The following is a 15,342-nucleotide window of genomic DNA, read 5'->3' as shown; positions in this document are numbered from 1 at the left end:
AAAATAAAGTAAATCTATAACACAAAATGGAGAAAAAAATAATATGGAGAAGGAAGATTAAAAAAAAGAGAAAACAAAACCAAGGCCAACAACATGAAGTTATTCATACGATCATGACCAAGAAGTATAAGTGTATTGGATATTCTTATTAAAAGATAAGTTGAAGGCTAAAAATTAAATAGAATAGGCACCTTCAAAGATGGTCATAGGGAATTCATTTTAATAGCAAGAAGCATAAACTTCTACTCCTTGCTTCGTTTCGGCTTGATATATGTTCAAACATTTTTGATACCATTTTGGCAGGTCCCAGGTCAATTCCCAGTATGAAACAAACACAAATGCCTTCAATGTAATGATGAACAAACAGGAAATTTAAAGACCTGGAAAAATGTAGTAGTTCAAAAGAAGGAATAAAGTCCTGATTAAATAATGGATAAATACATTCTCTTAATTTTATTCCTTCCCCAAACCATGCTAAAAATCACATTTAAAAGGACATTTACGAAGAACACATAAATCCACAAGAACAGGAAGAACAGGGAAAAGACAATAGCAACACATTTCCGGAAAATGGATGCAAAGAAATCAATTAGGTGGACTCAAAACGGTCATAAAGGAAGCTGAGAAATAGGGCAATTTTGTGTGGCTTATTCATTGCATAATTGCACCCAATCAGCTGAGCTGGAGCTGAAATCCTGGCCACATCTCTCCAGTCAAGCAATGCACCCCAGCATGCAGATATGTCTGCCCAGATTTATGTAACTGCCTTTGTCTAGAATGACACTCTTTCATACACTCATATGTATTGTTTGGGATCCTGCTGACAGTCACCTTGACTTACAGTGCAGAATCCTCAAAAGTTTTGAGAACTACTGGCACTAAATCTCTGGCTCATGAGGCAAAGGGGACTACTAAAACAAGGAGGTTTGCATAAGTCGCTTGGGTGATCTATAGATCCCCTACTCCATTCACTAGCGGCCTACCCTTCTGAAGCTGTTTCAAAAAATGGAAATGGAATGGAAACTTCCAAACTCACTCTAGAGGCCAGGATTACTTTGATCCCAAAACCGGACAGAGATCCCACCAAAAAGGAGAATTACTGACCAATATCTGTGATGAACATGGATGCAAAAATTCTCACCAAGATACTAATGAATAGGATCCAACAGTACATTAAAAGGATTGTTCACATGACCAAGTGGGATTTATTCCTGGACTGTGAGGGTGGTTCAACAACCACAAATCAATCAGTGTGATACACTACATTATTAAACAAAGGAGAAGAACCTTATGAGCCTCTCAAATGATGCAGAAAAACATTTAACAAAGTATAGCATTCTTTCTTCATCAAAACTCTCCACAGTGTAGGGCTAGAGGGAACATACCTCAATATCATAGAAGCCATCTATGAAAAGCCCATCACTCTCAATGGGGAAAAGCTGAGAGCTGTGAGCTTTTCCCCTAAGGTCAGGAACATGGCAGGAATGCCCACTAACACCGCTGTTGTTCAACATAGTACTAGAAGTCCTAGCCTCAACAATTAGACAACAACAACAACAAAAATAAAAGTCATCAGAATTGGCAAAGAGGAAGTCAAACTCACTCTTTGCAGATGACATACTATATTTGGAAATCCCAAGACTCCACCCCAAAATTGTTAGAACTCACAGAGGAATTTAGCAAAGTGGCAAGATATAAAATCAATGCACAGAAATAAGTTGCATTTTTTTTTAATTTTATTTATTTATTTGTCAGAGAGAGAGTGAGCGAGAGCGAGCACAGGCAGACAGAGTGGAAGGCAGAGTCAGAGGGAGAAGCAGGCTCCCTGCAGAGCAAGGATCCCGATGTGGGACTAGATCCCAGGATGCTGGGATCATGACCTGAGCCGAAGGCAGCTGCTTAACCAACTGAGTCACCCAGGCGTCCTTAAGTTTCATTTTTTAAAAGATTTTCTTATTTATTTATTTGACAGAGAGGGAGATCACAAGTAGGCAGAGAGGCAGGTAGCGAGAAGGGGAAGCAGGCTCTCTGATGAGCAGAGAACCCAATGTGGGGCTCAATCCCAGAACCCTGAGACCATGATCTGAGCTGAAGGCAGAGGCCTCACCCCCTGAGCCACCCAGGTGCCCCTCAGTTGCGTTTCTGTACACTAACAATGAGACAGAAGAAAGAGAAATTAAGTTGATCCCATTTATAATTGCATCAAAAGCATAACATACCTAGGAATAAACCTAACCAAAGAGGCAAAAGATCTATACTCTGAAAACTATACTCATGAAAGAAATTGAGGAAGACAAAAGAAATGGAAAAAATATTCCATGCTCATGGATTGGGGGAACAAATATTGTTAAAACGTTTATGCTACCTAGAGTAATCTATACATTCAAAGCCATCCCTATCAAAACACCATCACCGGGGCGCCTGGGTGGCTCAGTGGGTTAAGCCGCTGCCTTCGGCTCAGGTCATGATCTCAGGGTCCTGGGATCGAGTCCCACGTCGGGCTCTCTGCTCAGCAGGGAGCCTGCTTCCTTCTCTCTCTCTCTCTGCCTGCCTCTCAGTGTACTTATGGTTTCTCTCTGTCAAATAAATAAATAAAATCTTAAAAAAAAAACAAAACAAAACACCATCACCTTTTTTCACAGAACTGGAACAAATAATCCTAAAAATTTGTATGGAATCAGAAAGGACCCCAAATAGCCAAAGGAATGTTGAAAAAGAAAAAAACAAAGCTGGTAGTATCACAATTCTAGACTTCCAGCTCTATTACAAAGCTGTAATAATCAAGACAGTAGGGTACTGGCACAAAACAGACCCAGAGATCAATGGAATAGAATAGAGAACCAAGAAATAGACATCACTCAACTCTATAGTCAACTAATCTTCAACAAAGCAGGAAAGAATATTCCATGGAAAAAAGAGTCTCTTCAATAAATGCTGTTGGGAAAATTGGACAGCCACATGCAGAAGAATGAAATTGCATCATTCTCTTACACCATGCACAAAGTAAACTCAACATGGATGAAAGACCTCAATGTGAGACAGGAATCTATCAAAATCCTAGAAGAGAACATAGACAGCAACCTCTTTGATCTCAGTCACAGAAACCTCTTTCTAGATACCTCTCCAAAGGCAAGGGAAACAGCAAAAATGAACTACTTTGACTTCATCAAGATAAAAAGCTTTGCATAGCAAAGGAAACAGTTGACAAAAACAAAAGACAACCAACAGAAAGGGAGAAGATATTTGTAAATGTCTTATCAGATAAAGGGCTAGTATCCAGTCTATAAAGAACTTCTTAAACCCAATACCCACAGAACAAATAATCCAATCAAGGAATGGGTAGAAGACTTGAACAGACATTTCTGCAAAGAAGACATCCAAACGGCCAACAGATACATGAAAAGATGCTCCACATCACTTGGCATCAGGGAGATACAAATCAAAACCACAGTCAGTCAGAATGGCTAAAATTAACCACTCAGGAAAGGACAGATGTTGGCAAGGATGTGGAGAAAGGGGAACTTTCTCACCCTTGCAGGTAGGAAGGCAAGCTGGTATAGACACTTTGGAAAACAATGCGGAGGTTCCTCAAAAAGTTAAAATAGAGCTATCCTAGGACTCAGAAATTACACGACTAGGTATTTATCCCAAAGATACAAATGAAGTGACCTGAAGGAGCTCATGCACCCCAATGTTCATAACAACAATGTCTACAATAGTCAAACTATGGAAAGAGACTAGATGTCCATCGACAGATGAATGGTTAAAGATGATGTTGTACACACACACACACAGGAATATTACTCAGCCATCAAAAAAAAAAAAAAAAAGAAATCATGCCGCTTTCAGTGATGTAGATGGAACTAGGGGGGTATTGTGCTAAACAAAATAAGTCAATCAGACAAAGACAATTATCATATGATTTCATTCATATGTGGAATTTAAGAAACAAAACAGAGGAGCATAGGGGAAGGGAGGGAAAAATAAAACAAAATGAAATCAGAGAGGAAGACAAACCATAAGAAACTCTTTAACATAGGAAAAAACAGTGTTGTTGGAGGAGAGTGGGGTGGGGGCAATGGGCATTAAGAAGGGTATGTGATGTAATGGCACTGAGTGTTATATAAGACTGATGAATCACTGAAGTCTACCTCTGAAACTATTAAGACATTATATGTTAATTAGTTGAATTAAAATTTTAAAAATATTTTGTGTTTTAACATTTTCTTTTTTTTTAATGTAAGGAGTTACTCACTTGGAAATTAGTTTTTGTTGTAATATGTGTTAGCAATCTAATTTCATTTTGCCCATGTGCATAGACAATTGACCTAACAGCAGGAACGAAGAGACCTTCTTTTCTCACTAATTTGTAGCAATACCTCTGCCAAGGCTTCTTTTGTATCTTTCCTTTGAAGAATTGCCTGTTCATTTTCTTTAGATTTTTGTAAGGATTTATTTTTCTGTTTCTTATCAATGCTGTCCAGAAACCATCATCATATTTTCAAGATACTTTTATTTGTAATACATTTTGTAATTAGTTTCTTCTATGCAGTCATTTGTCTTTGGTTTTGATATCTCACAACACAGAGAAATTTTAAAGGTTCACGTAGCCAACTCTGTCCATTTTCGTGACTTCTAGATATGAAGAAGACTTTATCTAAGCCAAAATTTTGAAAATATTATCAATATTTTCTACTGGTTCTTTTACAATTTTATTTTTTATTTGTAGATTTTATTTCCTCTAGGAATTAATTTTATATGTGGTATGATGAAGCAGTCTAACACTTTACTTTTTTCCCAAGGGGATAATAAATTTTTCTAACACTTCGGTGTGTTAGAAAATGTTTCTGCATCTCCTCCCCCTACTCATGAGGCTCCTCCAGTGTTAAAGCATAGCCAGGGAAGAGAGCTCAGGGACAGAAGAACTTTGACCTGGCTGTCTCCAGTATAACCCATATAATCTGTTGTTGGTTTCCTCAGGCCAGGGCAGTCGTTTCAAACTGCCTCTTTCTGTAGGACACTTGCAGATTTCCAACTCCTCTGCTGGAGTGTTGCAGCTTTAACTCCCCCTGGCTGGGAGTCTCCACTTTCACAGCCACTCACAAGTCCCCTCACCTGGGCCCCAAAAGTACATACTTAGGTCCTGAAGATACACACAAAACTGTCCTTTCTAAGAAATAATAGTTCCTTCCCCCTGCAGTGTGACTTTTGGATGTCTTACCAAGCATTCCTATAATTGAAAAAGCTATTTATAATTATATAAACTTGGGACCACTTCCAATTTACAAAGACACACAAAATATTTTTGCATGGTTTTCATATACTCTGATTTTCCAGAAGTGAAAACATTTAGGAAATCAAGGGAATATTGTCCTTCGCGTTCAGCACTTTTTCAAGAGTTGGGGTTTTTTGTTTTTTTTTTTACATTCCAGCACTGATGACGATGAGGTCTGTGAGTCACGCCGTATCGGTGTATCTGTAGCTGTTACATCCTTAGTGATTCTGTGTATAGGTTCAAACATCCAGCCACTTCATTTTGTCTTCTATTTTAGTGAGGTCCAGGCATTTACATATTGAAAACGTATTTTCCATTATGTTCTCCTTCATGTCATAGCTAGGGCAGTAAGGGTCTTTGTTTTTTTATGTAATTTTTTATTATGTATGTAAATAGTTTATAGTAATATGAATTTCATTTCAGACTGCGCTGTACAGGAGACACTACACAGCATTTGTTATAAGAAGGGGCTCTGGCTCTGACAAGGTTGAGAATCACTGCTGCCGAGGATGAATTCTGGACTTAGCTCGTCATCCAGAGCTCTTTATTTCAAGTTCATCTGTCTTCTCAGACTCATCTCTCTGGTCCCTGCCCAACAAGCACTTTACAGCCAGGCACAGGGAGCAGCCTGTCCTCCCCTAAACATTCCACACTCAGATGTGTTTCTATGTCTTCCTACTTACCTCTGCCTGGTCAGTCTGACAGAACCCCACTGGCCTTCAGTCCTCAGCCCAAGGGCTCCCCGCAGAGCTCCCCACCTTGACCTCGGTACGATCAATACTGTGCTCCTGCTGATCTGGTTTATTTCTCTTTCCACACCTGATTAAGACTCCGAGGACAAAGTCTAAGGACTCATCTTTGTAGCCCTAGATTTTTACCCTGTGACCATATGGCAAATTATAGGACCTTAGATAGTATTTATGCCATTTATTTGACTGTCATAAGACAAAGTCAGGAAACATCCACATTCTGTGGTGATATGAGCTCCCTGGAAGGTAGGTGACTAAGTGGTGTTGCAGGGGTGCTAGGAAAGGGTCAAGGGGGGAGATGAATCTTCTGTCCTCTCCCCCATTCCTCTCTCTTACCCCTTGCCAGTTAAAGTCATGTCAGAGCACTTAAGTTACCCAATGGGTGTGATCAGAACTCAAAGCATGCAGGAGATGCTGAAGACAACACGTGTGTGTGTGTGTGTGTGTGTGTGTGTGTGTGTAGGGGTGTGTGTGTGTGTGAGAGAGAGAGAGACAGAGAAAGAGAGAGAGGGAGGGAGGGACAGGGCCCCAGGCAAGGTCTGAGAACTCTGGAGGATGCTTGTCTTGAAAAATAGGCCTTGGATCTTTGTGGAATTCTGGTCATTTAGAAGTATCTGTGAGTGTCACAGTAACAGAATCACAGACTTAAAGACAGAAGAGCATTAGAACATATCTGATGTGTTCCTGCTCCCCATTCTTCCAAAGGAACAACTGAGCTCTGAGAGCCCAGAGAGTCTCCCAGGATTTCCACCCAGAGACAGCCAGCAGTGAGAGAGGTCTGTGCAGGCAGCCTGGATTGGGTCTGCACTCACAATGTGCTAATTGTAGTTCTGGAATATGATTTCATCTCATTCTGTCATCCTAATTGATGTCTTCTCCCTCATGTCCCAGCGGAGAGATGCTCAGAATCACAGTGTTTGCTGGAAGTCCCAAAATGTTAACCATAACAAGTCAAGTAACTATTTTTTTCCTTTTTAAAAAATTTTATTTTATTTTTTCAGTGTTCCAAGATTCATTGCAAATAACTATTTTAATGATATAGATATGTAGCTACTTTTTGCAGTGCTTTTACTGTAAAAATTAAGACTTTTAAGCAAGTTATCTCACTGAAAATGAGTTCAATGAAAAAGATTACCTAAAAGCATGTCTTGTATTAATAATTAGGTTACATAATTAGAATATTTTTCCAAGTCTTGCGTTGTTTCCCCTTTGTAATATGCATCTCAGAATTCAGATTCCTTTCTGTAGCACTCCAGGTTGTCTCCATTCTTCAAAGTTCAAAACTATAATGCACTATTTCTCTCACTGAAATATATCTAATCTTTTCCATCAATAAGCAAAGAACTCTAGTGCTACTTTCAATCAGACTCATGACTTTACAATAGCTGCAAGGATTTTTATGCCAATTAATGCTCATATCCCTTGTCTCTTAAAAATAGTACATGCTTATTGTACAAAATTAAGAAAATTGACATGAACAAGAATGGTGCTTGTTACTAGAGATTTTTAAAAATTTACATAAAATGTTTATCTCCTAAGTCATGCTATGGCTCACCAAATGTTTGTTCTTTCTTTGAAGAGGAAAAGAAATAAATGTCTAATAAATGTCTCGATATAATTGTGCAGTATTCATGTATAATTAGGATGCAGTGCATAAAAACCCATTTTGAAATGCCGGTACCCTGTTCGCTATAGCTCTCTGAGAAGCAGTGTGAATGATCCATTGCTTTAATTAGACTACCTTAGCCTATGGAGAGTGGTAAGAGGAAAAAGCACTATGCCTGGTGCTGGGAAATCCTGCATGAAAATAAGACAGAGACAGCTAAATGAAATCTCCTGGGAAGAGAAATTTTTACTATCATTCTCTTTTCCCAAGGGAATTCAGCAACTAGAGTTAAAGAACTAGGCTTACTCCATGGCAACTGGCCGTCACATTGGATTCATTTAGCTGCATTTGCTGATACCTGCCTGGGTTTTTCTCGAAACACTTCCAAAGAAGAAAGGCAAATCCGCAGTTTATCATTGTGGACTATCAGTGCAAAAGTGGGAGTCTCTGGAGACTACAGAGGTTAGTAAAAAAAAAAAAAAAAAAAATCATTCAATTATGGCAAATCCTTAATTACCTGACTTCAGGGTTTCCAGTCCTAACTGGCTTCCTGATAGGGAGAGGAAGACAGAAGGTCATTTTCGTGACAAGAGGAAGAACAGAGTCACAATCCTCTTAAATAATTGAGGTCAGAGGAAAAAAGAATATAAGTGTTCCCGGCCCTGGTGGCTGTCCAGCAGTACTCCCGTGCTAACAATTGCTGTTCTGGCAAGTAATTAGTTAATACAAACCAGACATCAGTTTTGCACAACTAAGAGGTAGGATTCAGCTGCATACTGTGATGCCAATGAAAGGACAGAAGCCTGAGAAGGTTTCTAGATTCCGTGGTAGAATTTGGCCATCCCAGGTAAGTACTTATCTCTTGGTAGAGCTACTGGAGACTCGTGGTGAAAATGTAGGCAACTAAAGGAAGGGACTCAATTAAGATGTCCTGGAGAAATTACCTATAAACATAAAAGGACCTTTAACCCCTAAGCTTAGTTAGCTGGCAGAAGAAAGGTACTCCTTAAACTGAATTTGGGGTCAGATGTATCAAATCATTCCTAAAAGAGGATAACTGAGGGTAGGGAGGCAGAGGAATCCGAAGCAAAATACGAGAGATTAAAAGATGGTGCTTGGACACCAACACTTTGATCTCCACAGGAATTAATAAATATGTGACTATCTTTTAGCATTTTGCTTCTCACAACATTCTGGAAAGAACAGAGCCGCAGGACTAAAGGACTCCTACATCTGGGAAAAGCAGGATCTGATTCATAGTGGAAATAAATGGAAACCCATTTTCTTCACTTTGGATTATTTCTGAACACGGGTCATGAATGGGAATATCATTTCTGTTTCTTTAAGCTATTTAGGGCATTTTGGAGGCCATATGCAAAGACCATTTATGGACTTACTGGCTAAAAAGTTAAACAACCCTAAAGTCAACAACATGACCCCTTCCAATTTTCATATCACCTGAAGTAGGAATCCCTGGTCAAAACCTGCAAACATTTCATTGGGATTTTGGGTGGGAAGAGGGAAGGAAACAACCATAACAAAAGCTTCAAAGTGAAAAAGTTCTGACCAGAGGCATCCAGAATTAAAGTGAGAGATGGAATGGCAGAGGGAGCCCCACTGTGGGTCAGAACTCTGCAAAGGCAGCTAGATATATTCCTTCATAGAATGCATTTCTGGGAAAGAAAGAAAAAGAAATTGCCCAAGATAATGATTGAAAGTTCTGAGTGTTGTGTGTACAGCAGGCTAATGCCAGCAGCTTGATCTCACTTACTAAGTGGAAGATTTATGACACAGAACTTCAGGTGCCACAGAAAGATGGATCTGGAGAGGCCAGAGGCAGCCCAAGAGTGCTGGAGATGCAGGTGCTGGGAATCCAGACTCCTCAAGCACCATCTCCGAAGTCTGGGGAGGCCACCCCCCCCCCCCCCCCCAGTGATGCTAATTTGCAAGACAGCTGAAGCCATCTCTATTTCTCCCTGCCTCCTTCTCAACCTTACAGCCTTCCAAATGTGCTGGAGAAGAGATTTAAATAGAAACTAAAATACCGGGGCACCTGGGTGGCTCAGTGGGTTAAGCCTCTGCCTTCGGCTCAGGTTGTGTTCTCAGGGTCCTGGGATTGAGACTCACATTGTGCTCTCTGCTCAGTGGGGAGCCTGCTTCCCCCCCCCTCTCTCTGCCTACTTGTGATCTCTCTCTGTCAAATAAATGAATAAAATCTAAAAAAGAAAAAAAGAAAAGGATTTAAAATACTGGTGAAGGGACAGTGGAATTGAGGTTATGGAATAAGAAAATTCACAGTGAAGAAATAGAGCAATCGAGGGAGAAAATATCCACACAATTAAATAAATAATAGAAGAAATTCTTGAAACTTCAGACTGAAGAAGCTTTCAGAATATCAGGGTTTGTTTAGGTTTTTACCTTGAAAACAAGAGTATCGCACCTAAACTTATCCTGATAAAACTTCAGAATTTCAAACATAAAGGACAAAAGCAGTAAAATCATGTTAACTACAGACTTAGGCTCATCTTCTCTGCAATGGAATTATGCCAAGACAGTGGAACAATATCCACAGAATTTTTCAGGGAAAAGAATGTGGCCAGGGATTCCCAATTATAACAATTTATCATCACAACGTAGGAGATGATAACCATACTCTGATGTAGGTAAGTATTCAGAGAGCAAAACACGCACGCCATGTTAAAAATACTCAAAAAGGTACGTGAGGGGAGCAATAGGGATAACAACAAGACAAAATAAGGTCTTAGTGAATGATTATTGTTTAGTTGATTATATGTAATTAAAAGGTCAAAAATGGTTTTAAAATCTGAGATCATTCTCACACAACCGGAGAAGCAGAGAAAAAAATTAAAGCAATCGAAATTCTTCACCTTATGCCAGGCACTGAGGCTTTATTGATAATATTAAGATGACAGGACAATAAATGTTTCCCTATTTTTAGTGAAAGATATTCTCAAACAGACTATGTTTTCCAAATCAGTAGCAAGACAAAATACAACACATCAGAAAAATAAATAAATAAAACCCATGAAAGCACCAAAAAAGTGAACGATAAACCAAACAAGCATGAAACACAATTGCATTAACTAAGATAAGAACAAGTGGTGCAAATTCCATCTTCAGAAGAGAACAGTTTTCAAACCGGTTTGGGCAAACCAAAGTAGCTAAATGTTGCTTCAGAAAAACATGTAAACCAAATTGAAGCGAAGCTTATTTTTCACAGAGATGGACCAGGACACACCAGATGAGCGCAAATATGGAGCAGAAGTGACTACTAATACAGGACCAACTAGAATGAAAAGAAGGAATCACTTGAACAAGGAGGGCCCATTTCATAAATCAAAAGCAGAATCTAAAACAAAGCTGTAATTGCCGTGAATAATGAAGAGACCAATGAAAACAGCACTATAAATTACAGATCCAATTCTCTTAGGGATTCTCCTCCAGTGAGCAAAACTAAAAACAGTGGGGGATTAACTGCTCTTAAATAAACGATTCTATTCTTTGTGGGCTTGTTTAAGAAGTTATTAATGCTTAATCCTATTTTTTCTTTACGGTGTCTTTTATTTATTTGTGTTGCCCAGATTATTCTATTGAATGCTTAACCACATATTGTTTCTTGTTGAATAATCATATTAAAGCCAAGGCTTTTCCCTCTCCACTGAGGCCACCACCTCTTCCTGGGGCTGCCTCGCTGGGTGTGGACCTATCACCCCTTACGTGAAGCAGCACCACAGGTGACTCCAGCGGTGGCCATGGCCAACGAAAAGCCCAAGGATGGAGTCAAGACCGAGAACAAGAATCGGGTTACTGTGAAGGTGGAGAGGCGGGGTGGTTCTGTGGTGCGGTGTAGGATTAAGAGACGAACACCAATTAGTAAACTGAGGAAAGCCTAATGACTGCAATAGGGTTTGTCGATAAGGCAGATTCTGATTTGATGGGCGGCCAGTCAATGAAACAGACACCTGCACAGCTGGAAATGGAGGGTGAGGATACAGGTGATGTGTCCCAGCAGCAGACAGAGGTGTCTACTGAAAAGGGAACCTGCTACTTGACTCCAGAACTCTGTTCCTCCAGACCAAGAAGACAGTCTCAATCACAAAACCACAATTTGGTTCCACCACATCCTGACTACTACAAAACAGTTTTCTCTGTCCTTTCATTTTCCTCTTCCCCACTCCTTTGTTGTACATAAAATAATTGTGTATGTGCACACACACACAAAAAAAAGATAAATAAAGCTAATGATTTTCTTTTAACCCAATCTCATTATTTCATCTAATATAATGTCTTATCTAATAGTCTGTGGTTTGATTTTAACTTTCTTTTTCACTTAAGACTTATTTAGAAGTATCAAGGTTTTTTTTTTGGTTTTTTTTAAGATTTTATTTATTTGTCAGAGAGAGAAAGAGAGAGCACAAGTAGGCAGAGTGGCAGCAGAGGCAGAGGGAGAAGCAGGCTCCCTGCCCAGCAAGGAGCCTGATGTGGGACTTGATCCCAGGACGCGGGGATCATGACCTGAGCAGAAGGCAGCTGCTTAACCAACTGAGCCACCCAGGCATCCCAGGAGTATCTAGTTTTAATTCTCCCCTCATTTTATTTTTAAAATGAATTCGAGTCTATCTACTATACTCAAAGATTGTGACCTGAGTAATTGATATAAATAGTTCATTAATTGAAAAGAAAAGCATTCTCTCTATATAATAAGCAGCATTATCCTTTACCTGAATTTTCTTAATTTTCTACAATAGCAAGTAAAATTTTTGTTAGGAGAAAAAGTATATATATATAAACGAATTGATAGAAACACACTTCCAACCATATTTAAATTGTGAGCCTATCTGTTGAAAACATCATTGTGGTTCTTGTTGATGAAAAGTTTAGAAATAATTCAAAGAAAGAAATAGTGCATTTTAGCTTTATTTGCAAGCATTAAATTCCAGGCATCAGATTACACTTTTGGAATATAAGATAGGAAAATTCTCTTCCCTGCAATCACAGAAGAAATATTTTGGCTATTTATAATGTTAAGATTCTGTTGTTTTGTGTAATATAGTTATGAACTGGCATTTTTGGTGCTGTAATTGGTCTCTTTTAGAAAGCAAAGCTGAAATCAATGTGATCTTCTGCTTCTCTATTCTTTTTCCATGAAATGCACCTTGAATTGCTGGGCCTAGTACAACACTCTTTGAAAAATATTCAGCATTTCAAGACCATACTTTTTCTACATAAAGGAACTGATAAACTGGAAAAATATATATGCAAAGAATATCTTCATTATATACTATATAATTGTACATGCAATGAATACAACTTTCAAAGTGTTTTAGGTGCAAACTACTAACATATAAAAAATAATACAGGAAAAATATTGATACACAATTCCAGATTATAAATTATGACAAATTAGAAGAAATGAATAAATCTTTTGTTACAATTTATGGTATTCTGAGTTCATCGTAATGTGCAATGTGAACTTTCTCATTAAAATACATCCAGGAAAGCTCCAGAAGCTCAGTTAACTGAACCCTGTCAGTGCATGAATGAGAACTTGTTTCAGGACATTTCTGCAGAAGAATGTGCTGGAAGATTTACTCAGGATGACTGGTCCACACATGTTCCACATATGCCAGCAGGGGGAGAGGGCACTCTGACTGCACCTCTCGTGGGTGCCAGTGGGCAAGACCTGGGAAGGTGGGAATGGTTTCCCAGGCAAGGCTGATTTTCTGTCATACCCCTCCTTCACCGAATATACGGGTTCCGTGCTTCTTTTTCATATATCCCTACATTATTAGCAGTGTTTCCATGTCAAGAGGTAGAAGCCGCTTGGGATCAGGTTCTCCTTTGATCTTTGTATTTTTTAAAAGAAGCCCTAGAGATTTCAACACCTTGAGCCACTGTACCAGAATCAGATTCCAGATGGGTACATCTTTTGTACGGTGCATGAAAGGATATGCTGACAGGGATGAGAGAAAGTGTTGTTGCTGCAGGTGAGTTCCAGACCTTTCAGTGCTGACGAAGAGTTTTAAGATCCTCAAGACCTGAAGACTGAAGCCCAGGACACATGAACCCCTATCAACAACACTGCTCTAGGCTAAGCATCCCCACGGCAAGTGGAATATATCCCACTGGGCTGTGGCAGGACAATATCATAACTCTTTATTTTTTAAACACCCATTTCTAGTTTTGCTATATTTTCTATGGTGTAGAATATTTTCAGTATTTTTTTTTTCAGATACAGTCATAAAGTAGAACAAGGCATCAATGTGAAAATCATTCTCTGGAGCAAATCAGTCATAAGCATGATTATAGAGTCACATTAATCCATCTCAGTTTGAAGTTGCTCATGGTTGAGTTGGTGGGACAAGATTTCTCAAATGAGGATCCATAGATGATGATCAGGGGCTCTGAGTCCTCTGGCATGACATATAAATTATGTTTTCACTCTAATGATAATTTGGAACAATGCAGTTATTGTGTCGTCTGGACCATCTGATTGCTACTCTGAGACCTCCTGCAAGTTTCAGGAAATACATCCTCCAGGTTATGGGGGAATCCCGGTTGTGACCTTTGTCCTCTTTCTTTCCCTCTAGCTTCATCTACTCCCTGTGTCTCCTTCATTCAGTCCCTTGGCTTTAATGCCATCTGTACACTCATTGACTCCTAAATCTTTATCTCTGGCACAGACCTCTCTCTCAAGTCCCAGACCCTTGTGTCCAACTACTCCTCCACTTGGATGCCTACCAGAGGTTCCCAAGTTAATCAGATCAGGACTGAACTCCTTATCTCACTTCACCCCCATACCTGCCCCACCTGCTGCTTCCCCCCTTGGTTGAAGGCACCTCCATCCTTTCAGGGTGACCCTTCCAAAATGCAAGTCAGATCACATGGTGCCTCCACTCAAAAAGCCGCAGTGGCTTTCCTTTCCTCTCAGAGTAACAGCCCATGTGGCTGCTGTGGTTTCTCAGCATTTACACAGCCTTGCCCTCATTTCACCACCCTCCTCTTCTACCCTAACTCACTCATATGTAGCCACACTGACTGTTTCCTGAACCCACAAGGCACATTCCCATCTGGAGGATTTGCCCTGACCCCATTCTACTTTTCTTTGCAAAGTGCATTTATCGTTTTCCAACACACTATAAAACTAACTCTGTCATATATCTCTTATTTTCTGTCTATCCCTGCTAAAGTATGAGCTCCATGAAGACCAGTATCTTGCCTGTTTTGTTCAGTGAGGTGCACAATTGCTTAGAACAGTGCCTGTCACATGATATGTGCTCAGTGTTTTGGGTGAATGAATGAGTAAGTGAATGAAAGAATGAAACAATGGCCAGATCACACATAAGTTTTATATCTTTTCATGTTTTAGAAAACAGTGGTGGAAGATGTAGGTTTTCACACAGCTCATGGTACAGAGTTCATAAAACTCAAAGAGTCCACACCAAGTGGACAATGGGCCTTCTCTTCTCATTTCAGGCATGTACATGACATACAGTTTAACCTATCTTGCTCTGTACTAATGAACAATTCACTAGCAGCAACTCCTGGAATTACAATGAACACTTTTTCTTTTTGCAATGCTGGGAATAAATGGATTAAGCACCTGTTTATTATAGATTCAATAACATCGCAATGCTGACCTTATTTTAAGATGAACTAGTCATCTCTGACTAGTTTATGCCACCATGTGG

The 15,342-nt window shown here is 39.5% G+C and overlaps 1 protein-coding gene across 1 annotated transcript; it reads left to right on the top strand.

Moving 5' to 3' along the window:
- The first annotated feature begins 11,403 nt into the window (after positions 1-11,403).
- Positions 11,404-14,315, top strand: LOC132016373 (small ubiquitin-related modifier 2-like). Its single transcript, XM_059397612.1, has 3 exons — positions 11,404-11,538; positions 11,598-11,715; positions 14,242-14,315. The coding sequence occupies exons 1-3, from the start codon at positions 11,404-11,406 to the stop codon at positions 14,313-14,315; spliced, it is 327 nt and encodes a 108-aa protein (XP_059253595.1).
- The last annotated feature ends 1,027 nt before the right edge of the window (positions 14,316-15,342 follow it).

Source organism: Mustela nigripes, chromosome 4, assembly GCF_022355385.1.
Source record: "Mustela nigripes isolate SB6536 chromosome 4, MUSNIG.SB6536, whole genome shotgun sequence".
Classification (NCBI taxonomy): Eukaryota; Metazoa; Chordata; class Mammalia; order Carnivora; family Mustelidae; genus Mustela; species Mustela nigripes.
This window is presented reverse-complemented; position numbering and strand designations above follow the sequence as displayed.